The 22,075-nt window shown below is 52.6% G+C and overlaps 1 protein-coding gene across 1 annotated transcript in view; it reads right to left on the bottom strand.

The window, feature by feature from the left end:
* Positions 1 to 1,073: 1,073 nt before the first annotated feature.
* ttn.2 (titin, tandem duplicate 2) overlaps positions 1,074 to 22,075 on the bottom strand; it is a 267,448-nt gene continuing 246,446 nt past the window's right edge. Inside the window, exons 203-225 of the mRNA XM_079517777.1 lie at positions 21,418 to 21,729; positions 20,963 to 21,253; positions 20,132 to 20,431; positions 19,685 to 19,990; positions 19,274 to 19,576; positions 18,862 to 19,143; positions 18,550 to 18,733; positions 17,171 to 17,871; positions 16,197 to 16,496; positions 14,957 to 15,259; positions 14,313 to 14,615; positions 13,997 to 14,265; positions 13,568 to 13,883; positions 12,721 to 13,026; positions 11,866 to 12,165; positions 11,328 to 11,581; positions 10,883 to 11,204; positions 10,304 to 10,609; positions 9,578 to 9,960; positions 9,201 to 9,411; positions 3,082 to 8,922; positions 2,609 to 2,926; positions 1,074 to 2,495 (exon numbers count right to left, since the gene is read on the bottom strand). Of these exons, the coding sequence (XP_079373903.1) occupies positions 2,203 to 2,495; positions 2,609 to 2,926; positions 3,082 to 8,922; positions 9,201 to 9,411; positions 9,578 to 9,960; positions 10,304 to 10,609; positions 10,883 to 11,204; positions 11,328 to 11,581; positions 11,866 to 12,165; positions 12,721 to 13,026; positions 13,568 to 13,883; positions 13,997 to 14,265; positions 14,313 to 14,615; positions 14,957 to 15,259; positions 16,197 to 16,496; positions 17,171 to 17,871; positions 18,550 to 18,733; positions 18,862 to 19,143; positions 19,274 to 19,576; positions 19,685 to 19,990; positions 20,132 to 20,431; positions 20,963 to 21,253; positions 21,418 to 21,729 (12,704 nt within the window). The 3' untranslated portion in view covers positions 1,074 to 2,202. The remainder of the gene's footprint in view (positions 2,496 to 2,608; positions 2,927 to 3,081; positions 8,923 to 9,200; positions 9,412 to 9,577; positions 9,961 to 10,303; positions 10,610 to 10,882; positions 11,205 to 11,327; positions 11,582 to 11,865; positions 12,166 to 12,720; positions 13,027 to 13,567; positions 13,884 to 13,996; positions 14,266 to 14,312; positions 14,616 to 14,956; positions 15,260 to 16,196; positions 16,497 to 17,170; positions 17,872 to 18,549; positions 18,734 to 18,861; positions 19,144 to 19,273; positions 19,577 to 19,684; positions 19,991 to 20,131; positions 20,432 to 20,962; positions 21,254 to 21,417; positions 21,730 to 22,075) is intronic.

Below are 22,075 nucleotides of genomic sequence, written 5' to 3'. Positions count from 1 at the left end.
ACGTGCTGTGAGTGGTGCAGGGCGGGGAATTGTGCCTTTCTTTTTGATAAAGAGGTGTTGTCATCTTTATCTCTTGTCTTTTCATATAACTGCAACTGTGAAGTGACATTTTTTATGTACTGAAGAGTTATAATAAAGGTGCTTTGAAAGGTCAAATGTCTCCCTCTCTCTCTCTCTCCCTCTTCTCATTCTCATTTTGCTTGAGTGAAAAAAGAAAGAAAAAACAGCAATGACTGATTCTTCTGATAGCAATGCTTCATGCATTTTTGTATAACATTTGCATTAATGGTCTATTTAAAACCAGTATCTATGGACACTTGATGGCATCAATATGAAGATCATCTTCATATTGATGCCATAGATACTGGTTTTAAATAAATAATACATCTTCAGAGGATGTATTAGTAATAATTATTATAAACTACACAGGTTCATCCCGATGTTCTGGGCATCTTTGTAAAGTTAGTGTTTGTAAAAAGCAGGTAAAAGAGTAACGTTTGAGCAGACTATCATCAGTGGCCCCTGTAAAATCTGAATCCTCCACCGATCCACCCACCCCTTTTCCCCCTCACTGTAGGCTATATGTTTTTTCCCTATTTTTACCTCCTTTATGATTTCCTGACTGTTTTTGGCTATATGGAAGTGTATATTTGTACTCTAAATCTTATGATGAATTGAAAACGGTGGACCCTCTGTAAACTAAAACCAAAATACATGGCATGGATACACATTTTTGTAGACATTTTTAAAGCACAGCTCAATACCTACTTCTATACTCTTTCTTGCTTTGTAGTTGAGCCTCACTGTATTGCCGTATATTCACTTGTATGCTATACAAATACAGTTGTATTATTGTCTCTGCTGTCATGTGGTACAATTTAGGCATTTAGCAGACACTCTTAATCCAGAGCGATTTACATTTCCTTAACACTCTTGAGTGTAAATTCTAAATAATCTACAACAGCAAGAACCAAAAAGCATGGCAATACATCATATACATACAAAGTAGTTATGAATCATACTAAGCTAAGACACAAATAATGGACTCCAATAAGCCACACACAGAACAGTAGTATAGTGCTGATAATCATGCTTTATTAAATCAATAATGGATAAAGCTCGAGGAGGCTGCGTAAAAACCGCTACAATTCTAAAATTCAGCTGGACCAACGTGCAGGGCAGAGCGCTCGTTGTGACACAACGTAAACACAGCGCGTTGTGGAGGCTGTGGTCCTATAAAAGGATTTGAAGCAGCTAGCTGCCCCCGTTGGTTGACCGGTGAACTTCTCTAACCGCTAAAACACACACACACACACACACACACACAAACACAACACACTGCAACACCTCCAAGAGATGGCCCCGCCTCTGCAAGCAAGCGCATGGTGATGGACTCTGTATTATTATTATTTTTTTGATGATGATGATACTCGCCAGAGTCCACGACGCACGCGGTCGCTTGCCAGAAACGGAGCACAAAAAAGAACCACTTGTGCTCAGGGAGTGCAGGCCGCTCGCACTGTGAGCATGTCATCGAAATTGGTGGTTAATGACATAGTCTAGTCCCGAAACACAAGACCGGTTCCTGCTGCTTACATGAGGGTAAATATGCAAACAGCACTCAGGGTCTTGTGGTCGTGTTCATAATTCATATATAGGAGTACGGTATAACAGCGCTGTATATCATACAGTGCTTCATATTGTCTCGCTGATTTGGTTATAAACGTCAACAGGGAGCCTCTCTACCTGCTGAGGCAATCTTAGACTTCAACGTAGAATCGTTGAGGCACAGTGTTTTAGTTTCAGCTCTATAACAGGGTATTCGTTTCACTGAGAAACTTTCTCCTTGGTTTCACTTCATATATTGTCATAAATAACAATGCATACATTTTCCCATAACCGTTTCAATTCGGCTATATATACATTATGTACATGTCACAGAAAAATTGGATCAAAAATCCTAAGTCATATTTATCCAATATGGCACATTTTATAACAACTTTAGACTGTAGTCTAGTTTGGCATAAATTAATGTCAAGTTTGGTATAAAAATAGTTCATATTTACAAGAACAGGAATCCATGTCTTTTGTCAAGTATAAGATTAGCTTGCTTAATTAATAAATAAAAAGTCGTGGAAGTATAGGGGGAAAAGGGGGAAGGGTAGAGATTAGAAGATACGATAGTTTTTTTTCCTTTCTTTTTTACATGGATCGAATGCTGATGGAAACGGTGGCCGAGTCGGAGCCCAGCTCGTTGGACAGTTTGAGGGTGTATGCTCCGGCGTCCTCCGGCTTGACGCCCGTGATGATGAGGGTGGTCAGGTCCTCCTGGGTCTCGATGTGGAAGCGTCCGCCCGGCGTCACCTCGATGCTCCTGCCGGAGCGCGCCCACTCGATGTTCCGGGCCTCTCCGGAGAAGGCGCAGGTCACCGTCAGCACTTTGCCCGTCTCGATGCTGATGTCTTCGGGCAGCGCTTCGATCCTGGGCGAGCAGCCTGGAAGTGACAGAGCAAAGGATGGCGTGTTAGGACATATAAGAAGTGACTATTAAGCTGCTTACTGATGAATGTGAAGGTGGAGCGCTAGTGAACATAATTAAGCTGCTTACTGATGGATCTGAAGGCGGAGCCCTCCATCAGGGCGGAGGTCTCGTGGCTGCTGGTGCTCATGGCGTATGTCTCCGATGTAACGGAGGACATGGAGGACATGGACATGGTCTCGAACTTCATCTCGGCCGCCATGCTGCTGAAGGAGCTGGCCTCCATCAGGCTGGAGGCGGACATCATGGCTGCCTGCTGGGCGGAGGACGAGGAGATGGAGGAGAAGGCTGAGGAGCTCTCCTCCACGGTGTGAACCTCTTTCTTCATCATCATGGACGATGCCGACATTGATGATGACGACTCCTTCTGGCTCATCATCATAGATCCTGGAGGAAGAGAGGGCGAACGAGAGAGGATCAAGAGGACGTCCACTCGACAGGGTGGAGACAGTTCTCCTTAATGCTTTGGCTTTTTTACGTTATCATAAAATGCTTAATGTGACAAAGCAATAAAGTGTATTATTACTAAACGTGTCTCTTACCTTTAAGAGCCACTTTCTGCTCCTGGTAGGCAGTGACCTTCATGCGGATGGCCTGGAAGGCCTGTCCGGTGAAGGAGAAGGAGGACTTGGAGACTCCCCCCTCTGCAGTCATCTCGCAGACGTACTCTCCCTGGTCGCTGTCGGCCAGGTCGTGGATCACCAGGCTGCAGGAGCCCTCCGAGTAATGCGTCTCCATTCGGCTGCTCTGGGACACCCTCCGGCCGTTGACGGACCACGTCACCTCCCGCACGCTGCTCTCGCACACACACGACATCCTCACCGTGTCCTCGTGGGCCTCGGCCGTCACCTGGCTCAGCACCTTGGGGGGTTTGGCCACCGGGGATATGACCCTCTTGGGCGACATGATGGGGGGAGGCGACTTCATCCTCGGGGGTGACTTGAGTCCCTCGGGCCCAGGGGATTTCAGACCCGTGGGGGACTTCATTCCAGCCGGTTCCGGTGACTTGAAGCCCTTCCTGGCGCCAAAGGGTTCTGGGGACTTGAGTCCTCCTGGTGATTTAAGGCCCAAAGGCCCGGGTGATTTGAGGCCCCTGGGGGACTTGATTCCCTCAGGTTCAGGGGACTTGACTCTGGGAGGAGAAGCGATGGGTTCAGGAGACTTGAGACCCTTGGGCGTCTTGAGTCCCTCGGGCTCGGGGGATTTCACGCTGGGAGTCGGGGATTTGACGCTTGGAGTCGGCGATTTGACACTGGGCGCAGGAGAGGTCACGGATGGCTCGGGAGACTTCAGCCCTGGCGATTTGACTCCCTCTGGTTCAGGCGATTTCACGCTGGGTGTAGGCGACTTCACGCTCGGAACGGGAGACGCTACACTGCTCGGTGCAGGTGACTTCACACCGGGTTCAGGTGATTTGACACTGGGTTCAGGTGATTTGACACTGGGTTCAGGTGATTTCACACTGGGTTCAGGTGATTTCACACTGGGTGTGGGTGACTTTACACTGGGTTCAGGTGATTTGACGCTGGGTGTGGGTGACTTCACACTGGGTTCAGGTGATTTGACGCTGGGTGTGGGTGACTTCACACTGGGTTCAGGTGATTTGACGCTGGGCACTGGAGAAGCCACGGAGGGAGCAGGCGATGTGATGGAAGGCTCGGGCAACTTCACCGAAGCCTTGGCCGCCTCCTTGGGAGCAGCTCTGTGAATGGTCAGCGTGAAGAGAGCCTCCTGCCTGCCCTCAGAGTTCTCCACCACCAGCAGGTAGTCGCCCTCGTCGGAGAGCGTCACGGAGGAGATCTCCATGCTGGACTTGTACTGGCTGGTGGTGACCTGGACGCGCTGAGACGTGACCACGGATCTGCCCTCGCGCATCCACGTGACGGTGGGCGCCGGCTCGCCGTCGATGTCGCAGGAGAAACGGGCCGTCTCTCCCTCCGACACCACCACGGACTGGGGCTTGGTGAGGATCCGGGCTGCCAGGGTAGACTTCACGGCGACGGACGACGACGACTTGGCCTTAGCCTGGGACAGGCTGTGTTTCTCGGTCAGGGATAACTTTTCAGAGGAGGCGGAATAGGAGGACGCGGAGGACAGGTATTCCACGGAGGCGTACTTGGCGGACGAGTCGAACCTCTCGACGGAGCCGAACCTCTCGGCGGAGGAGAATCTCTCGTGCGTTTCCGTACGCTTGGTCTTGGTCTCCTCCACGGCAAACTCGCTCTTGGAGGAGTAGCCGGCCTTGAATTGAGAGTGGTGGAAGTGGTCGACTCTGGTCATTTCAGGGACGTATGCCTTCGCAGCTTCCTCGTCCTTGCGGCGGGATGAGAAGGTGGTGAACTCTCCTCCGGTCACGTCCAGGGTGCCGTAGTCCGAGGCCTCTCCCTTGGCGTTGGTGCACGTGCAGCGGTAGGTGCCGCTGTCCTCTGCTTGGCAGTCCAGGATAGCGATGGTCAAGACCCCGGTCATGTTGGTGAAGACGTATTTGCTGCTCTCTGTGATCTGAACGCCGTTGTGGCACCAGGTGATCTCTCCGTTGGGCATGGCCTGGACGTTCAGGGTGAATTTGGTGTCCTGGCCGGTCGGCACGCGGTGGGAGCGCATTCTGACGGTGACGCGGGGAGCGTGGTCCAGGCTGAAGGGTGTCTGGCTGACCACCTGGTATGTCCTCTCTGCCTTCAGGGCAGACTTCCTGGCCTCGTAACGGGACATGATGTCAAAGCGGGCGGTCCTCTCGAACCTGGAGGAGGAGCGAGAGGATCTCTCCACGGACCTGACGGGACTGGGGGAGCGGGCGCGGGTTCTCTCGGGGGTGGGTGACCTCCTCACCGTTTCCTCCACCTCCACAGGAGGCTTACGCGGCGCTCTGATCAGCTCCGAGACCGGACGCATCAGCTCGATGTACGTCGGCGACAGGGACCTCCTTCTCCTCATGAACTGAGACAAAGTGCGTTTCTTCTTGGTCTCCGTGACCTCCTCGACCACCTGCCTTCTCTCCACCTTCTCTGTCTGGCGCACGGCGGTGCGCTCGTAGCGGACGGGGCTGCCCACGGGAGAGGCAGAGAAGCCCAGCTCCAGATCGTCCTCCAGCATCTCCTCCTCGGCTCTCCTGGCGGACAGGTAGTCGTCCACGGGCATCATCAGCTCCTCGTCGTCGCTCAGGTCTCCCAGAGATCTCCTCCTGGATTTGAGCGAGACCATAGACTCGCTCCCAGGAGACGGGGAGCGGCGGGAGGGTCTGACCGTCTCCAGGTCGTCCAGGCTCACCTTGGGAATGCGCCACCTGGGCCTGTACTGGTCTGTGATCCTGGGCAGGGGCACCACGTAGAACTGCTCCCACCTGGACAGGCGGATGCGTCTCTGTCTCTTCTGCACGATCCTGTCCATCCTCTCGGGAACCTGGTAACTGTCTCTTATCTTCTTGTACCACTTCATGTCCGACAGAGGCACAAACTGTTTGATGGTCTTGTCTTCGTCCAGAGCCCTGGGGTCGTGCACCACGGGTTTGGGAACCTCGTAAGGCATGAAGATCCTCCTCTCTTCCTCCAACTTCTTGGTCTCTGACTTCTCCTCCGTGATGTCGAACTCACCCTCCACGTTCTTGGTGCTCACTGCGGGCTTGTAGATGTCCGCGGCGAACTTGAGAGCGTCCAGGGCCGTGGGGTTCAGCGGAACAGACTCCTCGGTGGTGGCGATGCGCAGCGCCATCTTGTTGGTCTTCTCGATCTGTTTGGAGACGTACCTCTGTCTCTCCTCCTCGCTCTTGTACTCTCTCCTGTGGTAGGTGAGGCGCTCCACCTTCAGGTTGGCGTGGCAGGTGATGGAGCCGGCGGAGTTGGTGGCCGTGACCTTGTACAAGCCCGCGTCCTCCAGGAGGGTCTCCCTGACGTGCAGCACGTGGTACTCTGCGTCTTCCTGGACCACCGCCACCTTTGAGCTCATCTTCAGCAGCTGACCGTCCTTCTCCCACTTCAGAGTGGGCGCGGGGAGTCCCGACACGCGGAGGTCGAAGCGGACGCTGTCTCCTTCCATGCAGTCCACGTTGGCCAGCAGGCGCTTGAACATGGGCCTCATGGTGTCCTCCGACACGGGGTGAGGGGCCACGGTGAGGCGCGCCGTGCAGCTGTCCTCTCCGAACTTGTTGTGGGCCATGACGGTGTATTCTGCGTCGTCTTCCATGTCCAGGCCGTGGATCATCAGCTGGTAGAGACCCTTGTCGCTGGTGAAGGTGTATTTGCCGTCGTTTTCGCCCGCCTTGATCCTCTGGCCGTTCTTCAGCCACGCCACCTGGGGCTCCGGGTGGACGGTGATGGTGACGCCGAAGCGCACGTCCTCCCCGATGTAAGCGCTGCGGTTGTAGAGAGGCAGGGTGAACTCGGGCGGCCTCTGGAGCAGCTTGGACTTGTCCACCTTCCTCCTCAGCTTCTTGACGGAGCGGCTGACATAGAACTCCCTGATGCAGCGAACCGTCTCCACGAACAGCTCCCCGTAGGCGCTGTCCTCTCCGTCGTCACTGATCACCTTGCACCTGTACACGCCGTCGTCCGACTCCTCGATGTCCTTCACGTAGATGCTGGCAAAGCCGTTGATGTAGGTGATCTCGTACTTGCTGCTGGCGTGCAGCTGGCGGTTGCCAAAGAACCAGGACACCTGCGTGCTCTGGTCGTAGTTGAAGATGGCGCAGGTGAAGCGGACGTATCCACCCTCTTCGGCCGAGCTGTGCATGACGGGGCCGGCGCGCAGGCCGTGGTACTCGCTTCCGATCTTCACCCTGCCGACGGCCAGGCTCCTCTGGTTCTTGAAGGCGCCGCCGTAGGCCACGCGAGCCGCCGAGACGATGGTCTCGGTCTTCTTGACCAGGGACTGGTAGTACCTCCTGTGTCTCAGTGTCTTGATGACCTTGCTGCTGACGTGCTCCAGCTTCATCTTCAGCCACGGGTGCTCCAGAGCCTCCTGGGCCGTCATGCGGAGCTTCCTGTCCTTCACCAGCAGTCTGTCGATGAAGTCCATGGCCAGCAGGCTGGTGTCCTTGAAGGCCTCGCCGTCAAACGCGTACTCGCAGTTGGAGACGTTCTCCACGGTCTGCGTGGCGGACTCGGCGGCGAAGGGGTTGAGGCCGCTGAGCAGGACGTAGGCCACGACGCCCACGGACCACATGTCGGTGGCCGTGGTGACCAGGTCGCTGCGGTGGACCTCGGGGGCGTAGTACTCTGGAGCCGAGAAGGTCAGCCTGATGTTCTCTCCCGGCACCAGCAGCCTGGACTGGCCCATCTCCATGAACTTCACCTCGCTGCTCCTGCGGGTGGTGTAGACCACGTTGTCCGGACGGACCTCAAAGTGGCCAAAGTTGTGGCTGTGCATGAAGTGCAGCGCCGAGCACACCTGCCTCAGGTAGCGGACGATCTCCTGCTCCGTGAGCTCAAAGTTGCCCGTTCCGAGGCGCTCGAAGATGTCCACGCCCGAGAGGAACTCGAAGATCAGCACAATCTCCTCCATGCTCTCAAAGTACTCGTGCAGGTAGATTACGTTCTTGTGCCGGGCCATGTTGAGGGCCTCCACCTCCCGGAAGACCAGCTCGCGGTCCATTCCCCTGACCTTGATGAACTTGGCCATGTAGGTCTTCTTGGTCTCGATCTCCATGCAGCGGTGGACCACTCCGAACTGGCAGCGAGCTAGCTCCTCAGAGATGACGTACTTGGAGGACAGCTCCTTGACCTTGTAGACCAGAGCCTCCTCCTTGGTGACCTCGCGGCTCTCGTCCACCTCGTCGTCGTAGTTCCTGAGGATGGACGTTTCCTCCTTGGTGGTGACGGCCTCCGTCGGCTTGCACGGCTCGCTCAGGCCAAACTGGTTCTCGGCGATGACACGGAACTGGTACTTGGTCTTCCCGAACACGTTCATGACGGTGAAGCTGCACACCTCGCTGTTGCCTGCGCGGATCCACCTGTCGCCGTTCAGCGGGCACTTCTCCACGATGTACTTGGTGATGGGGACGCCGCCGTCGAAGCCGGGCGCCTCCCAGGCCAGGGTGATGGAGTCGCGGCCGATCTCGGCGATGGCCATTCCCTTGGGGGCGTCGGGCACGTCGGCCACCGCCACCTCGATGGTCTGCTTGTCCTGTCCGAAGCGGTTCTTGGCTTGGATGATGTAGTAGCCCGTGTCCTTCCTCTGGACTCCCTTCAGGAACACCAGGGACGTGAAGGACCTGGTGTTGATGACCTGGTGGTAGGCCGAGTTGGAGATGATCTCCTGACCCTTCTGCCAGGTGATGGCCGGCTCAGGCTTGCCGGTGATGGGGATCTTGACGGTGACCACCTGGCCGCGGACGGCGTTGACCGCTCCCATGCCCTGGAGCTCCAGGGGCAGGTGGATCTTTGCAGGAACTGGAAGACACAATTAGAGAAGGACCACCGTGAGCTTTATTACCTCCTTGTCTCGTATGCGTGCGTGTGTGTGGGTCACGACTTTTCTGATTTGTAAAAGAATCATATGTTCTATATATTATCGTATAAAAATGTAACTGAGCATGTTGTTTCAGAGACAAATATGAAATTATACCAAATATAGAAAAGAGTGACGGATTTAGATGTTATATTCCTCCCCAGTCCAGTTGTATGATTGAATGAATAGTTTCCATGTATTGCTCTGAACTGGTTCCTACCTTCCACATCCAGTTGAGCTGTAGTAGAGATGGATCCTGAAGAGTTGGTGGCTCTGATCTGGTAGGACATCACGTCACTCTCGTTAGCGCTGGTGATGACCAGCTGGTAGTAGCCTCCCTTGAACTCCTGGACCTTGATCTTGGTTCCGTCAGCCTCGATCTCCTTCCCGGCGCGATACCACTTCACCAGAGGCTTGGGGTATCCCACCACCTTGGAGTGAGGAGAACAACGTTGATTAATAAACCGCAAGAGTGGAAGGGAACTTTCAGCGTACGCTACTTAACAGCTCAGACTATATATTGTGACAATATATTATTACGTGTATTGATATTTAGCTCAAAGACAGTCAGGATGAGCCTCGATAAAGACGACTCACCTTGCAAACGAAGGTGGCGTGGCTGAGATATTTGACCGTCATGCTCCTGATCTCCTCCCTGAAGACGGGAGCGCGAGGAGCCTGCTCCGACTTGGGGACGACGGGCGCAGAGATCTCGCTCCAGTCGCTCTCGCCGCCCATGTTCTCGCACTTGACGCGGAACTCGTACTCGAAGCCCTCCAGCAGGGCCTTGACCTCGTAGGTGGTCTCCACGAACTTCTCGGAGGTGACCGTCATCCACTTGTTCTGCTTCTTCTCGCGCTTCTCCAGGTAGTAGCTGGTGATCTTGGCTCCGCCGTCGCTAGCCGGCTGCTTCCAGCATACCACACACGAGTCCGTGGTGGAACTGGTGACGAACGGCTGCTGAGGAATGCCGGGCTTCTCTGAAAGGGCGGGGAAATGAAAGGAAAACGTCAATAAGTCTTTCCATTAGTGCACAGCGTTTGAGCGGAGCCACGTGAGCATCCACCTTGCATTCCGCTGTCAAAAATACAAAACCATCATCCGTGCAAACAATCGACATCGTCTGACAACAAGGTCTCTCATTTCATAAGGTTGCACACACTTGTTTACCAGCCGACTACATTTCTGATGTTTTGTTGTTTCTGATGTTTGACCGTTTTTAACTTTATAACTATATGAGTGGAAAGGTGCTATGTAACTATATGTGTGGAAAGGTGCTATGCACATAAAAGTCCCTCATTAGAATGAAGGTGAAACACTGACCGAATGGACTCTTGATGATGAGCACGGCGGGGATCTCCAGAGCCTCGCTGACTCCGTACTGGTTCTGGGCGGAGACCCTGAAGTAGTATCCGGCCTGCTCCGTCAGGTTGGGCACGCGGCAGGTGTTTCCGCTCACGGACGAGGACACCAGTTGCCACAGCTCGCCCTCCTTGGCCTCGCGCTTCTCCACGATGTAGTTGGTGATCATGGAGCCTCCGTCGTCCTTGGGAGGCTTCCAGCTGATGATGATGGAGCTCTTGAGCATCTTGTCCACAATGATGGGGCCGTCGGGGATGCACGGCTTGTCTGGAGGCGCGAGCACGCACACACACACACACACGTTAATGCTTTGTGAAAGGTATGATCAGCAATATTATTCAACTCTGTTTTACGCTGCAATATTCAAACATTTATGGATGGATATATTGTACACACACACACACACACACACACACACACACACACACACACACACACACACACACACACACACACACACACACACACACACACACACACACACACACACACACACACACACACACACACACACACACACACACACACACACACGCTCACCTTGGATCTCGACGTGCAGCGTGGTCTCGACCGTGCCGTACTTGTTGCTGAGCTGCACCTTGTAGCGTCCGGCGTTGGTGGCGCGCTGCGCGTTCCTCACCACCAGGTGGGTGTAAGACTCCGTGTTCTCGATGACCACATCCGCCGAGGCGTTGAGCGGCTTCTTGGCGTAGAACCACATGATCTGCGGGATGGGCCGCCCGATGTAGACCACGTGGAGGCGCAAGCTGGTGCCCGCGCCCGCGTTGTACTTCTCCTTCAGCGGGAAGCCTGTGTGGAAGGCCGGCGCAGCCTGCAGGAACAGCTTGCCGCTGGTCTCCACCTGGTGGGTTGATTTTTTTATTTAGTTTCAGTCATTTCAATAAAATTTACTCTTGGTCATGTTTTAGTCACCTCTGATGAATTGAAAATGGAGGACCCTGACGTAAACAAGCTGTACACTGACCTCTCCGGCCTCGTTGATGGCCCTGCAGCTGTACACGCCCTCGTCCTCCTGTTCGTCCGTCAGGACGGACAGCGAGTGGTTGCGTCCGTCCGAGCTCATCTTGTACTTGCGGCTCTGGATCAGCTCCTTGCCGTAGCGGTACCACTTGATCTCGGGCAGCGGGCGGCCGATGATGGCACAGGTCAGCGTGCCCGACTCGCCCAGATTGGCCGTCACGTCCTGGATGTCCTCCTTCAGGGCTGGAGCCTCGCCCACTGTCGGTTTGGACGGATGGAAAGCGTTTAAAACGACTATTTTTTATATATACACAATATATATATATATATATTTCCTGTCTTTAGCTATGGTCACACAGTACCTGAATCTGAATAAGATATAAACGATCGAGCTAAGCTTAAAATGTGTTGACAAGAGTCTCCCATGGGTGTCTAGGCCCACCCATTTTCTTTTTCCTTCACCAAATCTCTTCGCTGAAAATACTCGATCTACAAAGCCCGCACTCGGTGTTCCGAGTGGCCAGACCTGCGGGTGGACTCACCGCTCAGCTTGGTCTTGATGCCCATGGCCGTCCGGCGAGGCCTGCTCATGCCCGTCTCGTTCTCCGCCAGTATCCTGAACTCGTACTCGGTGGCCTCCATCAGGCCGCCCATGGTGAACTGCCGGTCCTTGGAGCGCTCCTTGTTGCACTTCTTCCAGGCGCTCTCGCCGGCCTGGCGGAACTCCACCCAGTAGCCCAGGATCTCCTTGCCTCCGTCGCTCTCGGGCCGCTGCCAGTGGATGGTGATGCAGTCCTTGGTGATGGAGATGATGTCGATCTCTCCCGGCTGGCTGGGTTTGTCTGGAACCATGACATGAGATTAAGTGTTTAAACGTATTGAATTAAGTATTGAATTAAGTTAACACACTCATTAACACATTTTGACCTGAGATCAGATTCTAAAAAATGTCTTCTACATCCTGACAGTTTTCTGAAAAAGCTGTTTCTATGTCAGTGGTTCTTCGATTTAAAAAAAATATCAGACCTACAAGCTCGTAGCGCGCCACTCGGTGGCGCGCTATGAGCTTGTAGATCTGCTATTTTTCAATAGCTAAAGCATAAGATAATGCTTTAGCTATTGAAATAATAGATAATGCTAACACCAAAAGGGGTTCCCGCCCAAAATGGGTTAAGTATTGAATTAAGTTAACACAAGGAAGCATGAGTTCAAGTCCGTTGCTCTCCCCATGTCCCCCATATATGGGGACTAGGTTGGCGGAGGGTGTGTAGAGAGCCCAGGATCACATGAGATAATTGGCACAGGGGTGAAAAAATGGGTTACAAAATCGAGGGATAATTTAAAGGAATTAAGTTAACACACTCATTCATTTGCCACGTCTCGAAAAACCCACTCACCGAACGGATCTTTGCAGACCACGGGGTCCGAGGCGGGCCCGGCCTCGCTCTTGCCGATGTCGTTCTGCGCCACCACCCTGAAGGTGTACTCTGCGTCGGGGATGAGTCCCGTCACGTTGTACATGGTGGTGGTGATGTGCGTCTTGTTGTGGCGCACCCACTTCTCCGTGGACACCTCCCTCCTCTCCACGAAGTAGCCCGTGACGCGGGAGCCCCCGTCGTCCCGGGGCCGCGCCCACGAAATGGAGATGGTGGTCTTGGTCACGTCCATGATCTCTGGCGGGTAGCCCGGAGGTTCTGGCGGGCCTGGAAGGAAGCCGAGAGAACGTGCAACGTCTCGTTAGGGTCCAGCGGTAATAAAAAGGGACTACTAGATACATGTGTTTTTTCTACGTAATCTAAAAATAGCTAATTCAACTTTCATATATTCTAGATTTATGACACAAAGTGAAATATTTCAAGCCTTTTGTTTTCCGGATGAGCTCATAGAAATCAAAAAAATCTAAACATATCTCAAGTCTACCTGCAATCGATGTTTTATTTTTATTTTTATATAAAATGTTTTCTTGCATTCATTTGTGTTATGTGCCTTACATTTTCCTATCATTCATTCCTATTTTCAACACGATATTCAAATGTTTGGAGATGCACCACCTGTACTACTTCTAGGAATATCCTCAACAAAAGTTGAATGTCACCAAAACATGGACTTCACTGAACGTTGTCAAAGATTTACACAGTCATAAAGCAGTTCAAAAGTGCCGCCTTACGCTCAGTTAGATTTACACAGTGATGATATTAAACTCACAGTATATCACATTATAAAGTAATGTTATCATATCCTTACACAGCGGAGTCTTTGGCATCACAGCCTCGTCAGACTTCAGGGACCTGCTGACGCCGAACTGGTTCTCGGCGGAGATCTTGAAGTGGTACTCCACGTTCTCCTTCAGGCCCTTGACCACCAGCGCCGTCTCCGTGACACGGGAGTCCACGGTGCACCAGGCGGCCTTGGGGACCTCGCGTCTCTCCACGAGGTAGCCCAGGATGTCTGCGCCGCCGTCGTCCGACGGTGCCCTCCAGCTCACCCTGACGGAGCGCGCCTGGATGTCGTCGAACTCCAGTGGGCCCTCTGGGGGGTCGGGACGGCCGATCACCTTCACCTGGTGGTGCACGATGGGATACGGTCGTGTGTGAATGAAATGCATTTAGAGCTAGTGATGTCTGTAAACTATAAAGATCCACACGCTCACAGCTAGCCAGGGGAAGCACCAACCTTGATGTAGATGACCTTCCTGCCACACTTGTTCTCCAGAACCAGGTCGTAGGTTCCCGTGTCGTCTTTGTACGCCTCCTTGATGACCAGCTCGGTCATGTCGTCGTGGGTGGCGATCATGGCCCGGTGGGAGATGTCACGGCCGTCTTTGGTCCACTTGCAGGTGGGGAAGGGCTTGCCCTTGATGGGCACCGCCAGGCGGATGACCCCGCCCTGTCGCACCACGTAGCAGTCCTCGTACTTCTGGTCCAGCTCGTACTCGGGATAGTCTAACGTGGAGAGAGAGGACAGTTAGTTCCAAGTAAATTATACTCACAGAGCATCTCCTGTACTTTGACGACTCCGGGCACCTCTGTGGCGTCGCCGCACCCTCCGGCGTTGCAGGCGCGCACGCGGAACTTGTACTCGGCGCCCTGGGGCATGTGGGTGAGTGTGTACTCTAGGATCTTGATGGGCGTGGTGTTGCACATGGTCCATTCGTCCTGGTCCACGCGCTGCATCTCGATGAGGTAGCCGGTGACCGCCGCGCCCCCTTCCTCCTCGGGCGGTGACCAGGCCAGTGTCACCGACGTGCGGGTGGTGTCCGTCACTTGGGGCTCCACTGGAATGCCCGGTGGATCTGTCGAAACGAAACGCAGACAGACAGACAGACCACGGTTAGTACGGCGCTATTTGGTTCCATTTGTATACTGTCAGAGTTAGAGACTTGTAAGGGTCAATTTAGAAACCCCTCAAGGACCTCTGAGAGTCCCTGGAGCCCAGCCGCTGATATAGTGGTTCTCACACTTTTTAATTTCAAGAAGAACCCCCCATAACTCTGAGAGACCCGTAAGGGTCTTAGTTATTATATTAACATATAATTTCTATCTTTAAAAACAATGTATTGATCTTTTTGTGCTGTTGTGTTCCCAGATTGAGTTTCAGTTTAAGTAAATCAATGGATAAGTGTTTCCGTCTCACCGATGGGATCCATGGCCACCACGATCTCCGAGATCGGGCTGGGCTTGCCGTCTCCTCTGGAGTTGATGGCGGTGATGCGGTGCTCGTACTCCTGTCCCTCCACCAGGCCCGACGAGCGGAAGCGCGTCATGGTCACAGGGTTCTTGCTGATCTTCATCCAGCGGTCCGAGCCCGCCTCCTTGCGCTCGATGATGTAGCCGGCGATGGTGGAGCCGCCGTTGTCCTCCGGGGCGCTCCACGTCAGCGTCATGCCCTCATGGGTCACGTCCAGGATCTCTGGCATGCTGGGGGGTCCGGGGATGGCTGCAGGGGGGGGGGGGCGGGAGAGAGAGAGTTGAGTTTGGCTCTTCTCCTGATCAGTGACTTCTTTGGTGTGCAAGAGGTTTTTCTGTTTGCGTTACTCTAGGGCATTCACTTCTAATCATTTTTACTAGTTGACTAGTTGCCTAGTTTACTAGTCGACTAGTTGACTAGTTGTTTAACTACCTATTATGTAAAAAATTAAATAAATTTAAAAAATTTACTTTTTTTTCTTTTTAATAAATATTTGTACATTGAAAAACGGTGTACATGGTGACTATAACTATAATCTACCTGATCTTGAGGCCTACAACTAGTCAACTAGTACCAACAAGGTCGACTAGTGGATTTACTAGCGACTAGTCGACTAGTTGCTTAATGCCCTATGTTACTCCTGCCACACCAGGCAGGGTTTCAGTGACGTGATTCAACCTGTGAGAACAGACTGCTGAACCCACAACATCTAATGGGATTGGGAGACGTGCTTTTCAGTTTAAAGGTCCATCTGATTGGAACAAGTTGTCTGTCTCTTTGAGATCAATTACATCATTTAACAGTTTCAAGGCTTCTTTGCTTGCAGACCTGAAACCCATTTGTACTTTTTTTTATATGTACTGGTTGGGGAGAGGTGTGTACTTTAATGCTTCATTATTCTTTGTATCCTTTTTGTTTGATTTTATTATCATTATTAGTATCACTATTATTAGTATTTTGTAAGGTGTTTCAGTGCATTTGTTACTGGTCTGGATGTAGTGTATGAGAGCATCTATGTTTTCTTGAGGTGGTTGTAAGTGTATTGTTCTGTGTCGACATGTTTAATGTATTGTGTTGTCTATGTACTGTATTCATTGTGTTGTGCCCGAGGACCCCCTCTAAAACGAGATGATGCATCTCAAGGGGCTATCCTCCAAATTAAATAACATTTCAATATATGACTTACTCTTGGCGCTCTTGCACTCCACCACCTCGGACTGCAGGAAGCCGCCCACGCCGAAGCGGTTCATGGCGGCCACGCGGAACACGTACTCGGTGCCCTCGCTGAGGCGGCTGAACTTGTAGCAGGGCCGGGTGACCGACTCGGACACCGTCCTCCAGCCGGGTCGGTGGGCCTCGCGCTGCTCCACCACGTAGCCGCTGATGTTGGCGCCGCCGTCCTTCTCCGGCGGGTCCCAGCTCACCGTCACCGAGACGCCGTCGTTGTCCTCCAGCCTCACCGGGCCCAGCGGCAGGCCGGGTTTGTCTGCAAGGTGGACGAGATGTAGGACGACTGGTTAGTATGGATGCATTTCATACAGCACGTCTCTTTCTACGTGACATGTGGAACAAAGTGCTGAATGAAGTTGATACCTGTCGTGTACAACCAAGTGAAATATGACTGCATTTACAAGTTAACCGTTTCCGTCCATCCGACGTGTCAGCACGTCCTAGGGGTAACAATCGACGCGTACATCCGACGTGTGAGGACGTCTTAGCGCATCCTCAATGATACGGGGCGAGATAAGAATATTCTGAATTTTTCCCTTTTTTATTTGTCAGTTCGCCTCTCGGCTACCGGATGCTCCGCTCTGTCCCCATGTTAGCTTATCATTGAGTCTCTCCTAATCCAGGGGGCTCTCCATGGTGTTGAACGGATCGATATACTGGCGCTTCATTTCTGCTCCTCATCCGTCTCTCCCGCAAAATATGAACGCTTTTTGGATCATATATCGTATAAACTAAAACGATCGCAATGTAAGCTAGCTATGTAAAGTGAACTTTTTTTAGTAGATTGTTTCCGGGTCATGGCTTTCCGAGTAAAAGCGGCCATGTTGTTCCGGCACCCCAGAGCTTCTATTTTGAAGGACTTCCGGCACTGATTGTGTTAGCGGTACGACACAGCTGTAAAAAGAAGTGCATAATGAAAAGGAGACTGACCCAGGATGATGACCTTGATGACCTCCCTGGCCGTTCCCAGGGCGTTCTTCACCTCCAGCGTGTAGCTGCCTGTGTCGTCGATGGTGGTCTCGCGGACCACCAGCCGCGTGTATTTGCCGTTGCTGTCGATCTTGATGCGGTCCAGGCTGTCCTTCATCTTCTGGCCGCCGAAGGACCAGGTGCACTGGGGTGCCGGCTTGCCCTGGATGGGGATGTTCAGGTCGATGGGCTTGCCGTTGTGCACCATCAGCATCTTCTGAGGCAGCGCCGCCATGTCGATCTTTGGCACCGCCGTGACGTCCTCTATGGTGATGGGCGTCATCAGGTCCATGGGCTGACCGGCGCCTCGGCTGTTGGTGGCTCGGATCCTGAACAGCATCTGCTCGTTCTCAGTCAGCGACTGGACCGTGTACTTGGACAGGGAGGCCTTGACGGTGGCCAAGGTGCTCCAGCGGTCCGTGCCCACCTTGCAGGCCTCGATGATGTAGCCCGTGAGGTGACTACCGCCGTCGTGGTGCGGCTTGGCCCAGTACAGGCTCACCGTGGACTTGGTGACATCCGAGAGCTGCAGGTCGGTCGGGACGGACGGCACCTCGCAGGTCCTCACCGACTCGGCTGTCTCGCAGCCCTCGCCCACGCCGTAGATGTTCTCCGGCAGCACTCTGAAGAAGTAGAAGGCGCCCTCCTCCAGGCCCGTGATCCTGGAATAACACACGGAATTAAGTTATTAGTGTTTATTGGGTTTCATTATCCTCCAGGCCCGTGATCCTGGAATAACACACGGAATTAAGTTATTAGTGTTTATTGGGTTTCATTATCCTCCAGGCCCGTGATCCTGGAATAACACACGGAATTAAGTTATTAGTGTTTATTGGGTTTCATTATCCTCCAGGCCCGTGATCCTGGAATAACACACGGAATTAAGTTATTAGTGTTTATTGGGTTTCATTATCCTCCAGGCCTGTGATCCTGGAATAACACATGGTATTAAAAGTTATTGTGTTTATTGGTTTTCATTAAATCGCTCCGTTTGAAATGTGTTTTAAGTCGGTAAGTTACGTTACACATTCTGCATGAGTGTGTGGTTTCCAAATTAAACAGAAAGGATTTACAACTGAACATTGGGACATTATGAATAAAAATATATTTACTTTTTTGGATTTTAGGCTCATAAACAAGAATTGCACAGGGGGAAATGCCTTAAATGTACTAAGAAATGATTGACACTGACTGGTATCTACAGGCTAAGCTACATTGTGATCTACAGTATATTATAGAGTTAACCGACTGATTTAAACAGATGAATGGAATTGATTCTGACGATAATGCCAGACAGCTGCGATCAGGGCATCGTGATTGCGACGGACGGGGCCTCCTACCTGTACAGGGTCTTCTTGCACTCGGTGGTGACCGTCTTGTATGACTTCATGTTGGCTTCACGTTTCTCTATGATGTAGTTGCTGATGGGGGCGCCTCCGTCCAGGGTGGGGACGTCCCAGGTGATGACCACAGACTCCTTGGTGTTGTCCTTGACCTTCACCGAACCGGGAGGTCCGGGCGTGTCTGCGGAGCCACGAGGATTACAAAAGATTAGTTTTGAGGTTTAATAATATAGGCACCAGGAGGCACAGTAAACACAAATTACATTATCCTCATCATCATCATCATCATCATCATCATCATCGTCTTACCGTAGACTTTGACCAGGATGGTGGTGGTCTTCTTGCCCGAGGGGTTCTCGGCCTCCAGGACGTATTTCCCAGAGTCGTAGCGGTCCACCTTCTCCACCATCAGAGAGGTGGAGGTGTCGGTGGTCTCGATGAAGCCGCGCCTCTGCAGCTCCACACCCTCCTTCCTCCAGGACACCACGGGCGTGGGACGTCCCGTCACCGTCACAAACAGCCGGAGGGTCCCGCCGGCGCGGAGACACACCGTCTTCTTCAGGTCCTCCGCAAGCTCCAGGTCTGGTATGTCTGGAGCGGGACGGGGAGACACGTTTAAAACGTCTGTCAAGGCATCTGGCAGGGGTTAGCGTTATCAACTCTCACCACTAAGTATGTCCGCAACAGATTTTTCTTCTTCTTTTCCCACAGTCCAACTTACCGATTTTCTCCAGCGGCTCGGTGATGGCGCTGGGGCTGCTGAACTCTCCGGTGCCGTTGGCGTTGACGCCCGCCACGCGGAACATGTACTGCTTGTTGGAGGCCAGGCCGCCCGCCACGTAGGCGTTGGTGAGGATGGGCTTGGCGGTGGCGCGGTACCACTGCTCCGTGCCCTCCTCCAGGATCTCCACCACGTAGCCCGTCACGTCGCAGCCGCCGTCGTACATGGGCCGCGTCCACTTCATGCTGATGCTGTGCTTGGTGGTGTCCGTGATGCGAGGGGTCGAGGGGGGTGCGGGGGTATCTGGGGGAGACACGCACGATTACATTTATGATAGTTAAACTACATATAACTAAAATAATGTTCTATTCCTCAACGATAATATAAATGATAAACCGTGGTTCTTCTTACAGGTGGGGTCCTTGCAGAGGATGTAAGGCGAGGCGTCGCTGGACGCGCTGCAGCCCGCGGCGTTCTCCGCCGTCACTCTGAACTGGTAGTCGCTGCCCTCCAGCAGACCCGTGATCTTCAGGCGGGTGTCGTAGATGGTGTAGGTCTTGTTGACGCGGGTCCACCTGGTGCTGCTCTTCTCCCTCTTGTCCACCAGGTAGGTCCTGATCTCGCTTCCTCCGTCGCTCTCGGGCTTCAGCCACTCGATGACCACGTGCTCTTTGGCCACGGTCAAGGCCTCCGGGGTGCCTGGAGGCGTCGGGATGGCTGGAACACACACACAAAACACGTCACGATCATGTACTGTACATGTATGTCACAATCCAACTCAAACGTGAATATGGCAGCACATTTATTTGTTGGATAACAGTGAGTTGGTCGGTCAGCCATTCCGAAGGTCGGGCTTACTGTATGCGTTGCGCGCCCTGATGGCCACGGACTCCAGGGGTACGCCCACGCCGAACTTGTTGACTCCGCGCACCCTGAAGATGTACTCGTTGCTCTTGATGAGCTTGGAGCTGACGCACGACAGCGTCTTGCACTCGTTCTCCATGATCACCCAGTTGAGGCGGCTGGTCTCGCGGCGCTCCACCACGTAGTGCGTGACGGCGTCGCCTCCGTCCTCCAGCGGGATCTTCCACGTGACGGTGCACTTCTCCTCCGTCACCCTGCTGATGGCGATCTCGTCCGCCGGAGCCCCGGGGGTGTCTGGAGGTGGAGGAACGAGGAGCGACATTATTAATTAACTTTGTCCACCAGACCAACAGGACGGAATTGCTATAACCCATTTTGGACTGAGGTCGATTCAAAACAAAAGGCTTCAAAATCCTAATTTATTTCTGAAAAACCCATGTTTCCATGTCAGTGGTGCTCAACCTTTTTCATGTCAAGGACTCCCAGAATTATCTCTATTGAGCCACAGACCCCCATCTAAAAATATGTAGTTCCAGGGACCCCCCAGAAGCCAATATTTTAGTTAAAAATGTTCGCTCTGAAATATATATTCAAAGATTTGCACCACATTTTCACGACTTTTCAAAAATAGCAGATCTACAAGCTCATAGCGCGCCACCGAGGGGCGCGCTATGAGCTATTTTTCAATAGCTAAAGCATGACATAATGCTTGAAATACCAAAAGGGGTTCACGCCCAAAATGGGATAAATGTACCAGCTTATAAAACCATTTCCCTGAACATCTGTCTCTCACAACGAGGCTGCGTCGTCTGTTTTTTTCCTTACCCAGGACTTTAACGTTGACGGCGGCCGTCTTGGTGCCGCCGGCGTTCTTGACGGTGAGGACGTATCTTCCCGTGTCGTAGCGGTCACAGCTCTTGATGATGACCATGGCTCTGGTGGTGGTGTAGGTCATGGAGTACTTCTCTCCCAGGTCCAGGACCTTGTCTCCTTTAGACCACCACACCTTGGGTTCCGGCTTGCCTCCCACGGCTCCGTCCAGGACCAGGTCAGAGCCGGCGGTCACCGTCACCGTCTCTCCGAGCGTCGCGGTGTTCAGCTCTGCTTTGGGTGGACCTATGGGGGGAGGGGGGGGGAACAGTGTTTTGAAATGCTAAAACGGTTCCATGATATATGATGACTAAATATAAAGTTGAATTACAAGGACAAAGACTAGGAATGGGCTAAATGGTGAAACTGAGTAATGCTGGGCTCACACTAGAGGATAATCGTTAACTTACTGTACTCGTCCTTGCAGGTGACGGGCCCGATGGTCTCGGAGGGAGCGCTGTGGACGCCGGCGGCGTTCTTGGCGATGACGCGGTACTCGAAGGTCTCGTCCTCGCCCAGGTTGCCCACGGTGAAGTAGGTCTCGGTGATGGTGGTGTAGTTGCACTTCAGCCAGCGGTTGTCGTCCCACTCGTCCGTGCTGTACACCTTCCTCTCCACCACGTAGCCCACGATCTTACTGCCGCCGTCGTTGAACGGCACCGACCAGGCCAGGGACACGGAGGAGCGCGTGATGTCCGTCACCTCGGGTTTACCCGGAGGATCTGAAGGTACCCGGAGGATCGGGGGAAAGAGAGGGTGTTTAGAGACGCTGATGTAGAATAGAAAGACTCTGGAGAAAACTAAAATAGGTTCCATTTGTGTGTGAAAAGTCTAATATAGTTTGTTGTGATCACTGCTACAGACACTCTCTCCCGATTGGATAGAATTGTTGAAAATGTATTTTCTGTAAAGACCTCTAGACTCTAGACTTCTAGAATCTCTAGTAAAGACCTAGAGAGATGGGGGACACTCGTGTAAAAAGTATAGACCCATTTATTTATTGATGTATCACTTATTCTAACAAAAACAATAACAGTTTTTAAAATAGTTGATCCAAGTGTATTTTCC

Source organism: Electrona antarctica (genome assembly GCF_951216825.1).
Source record: "Electrona antarctica genome assembly, chromosome: 13".
In the NCBI taxonomy this organism is placed as follows: domain Eukaryota; kingdom Metazoa; phylum Chordata; class Actinopteri; order Myctophiformes; family Myctophidae; genus Electrona; species Electrona antarctica.
Note: the sequence above shows the minus strand (reverse complement) of the source record. Positions and strands in the feature narration are given on the sequence as shown.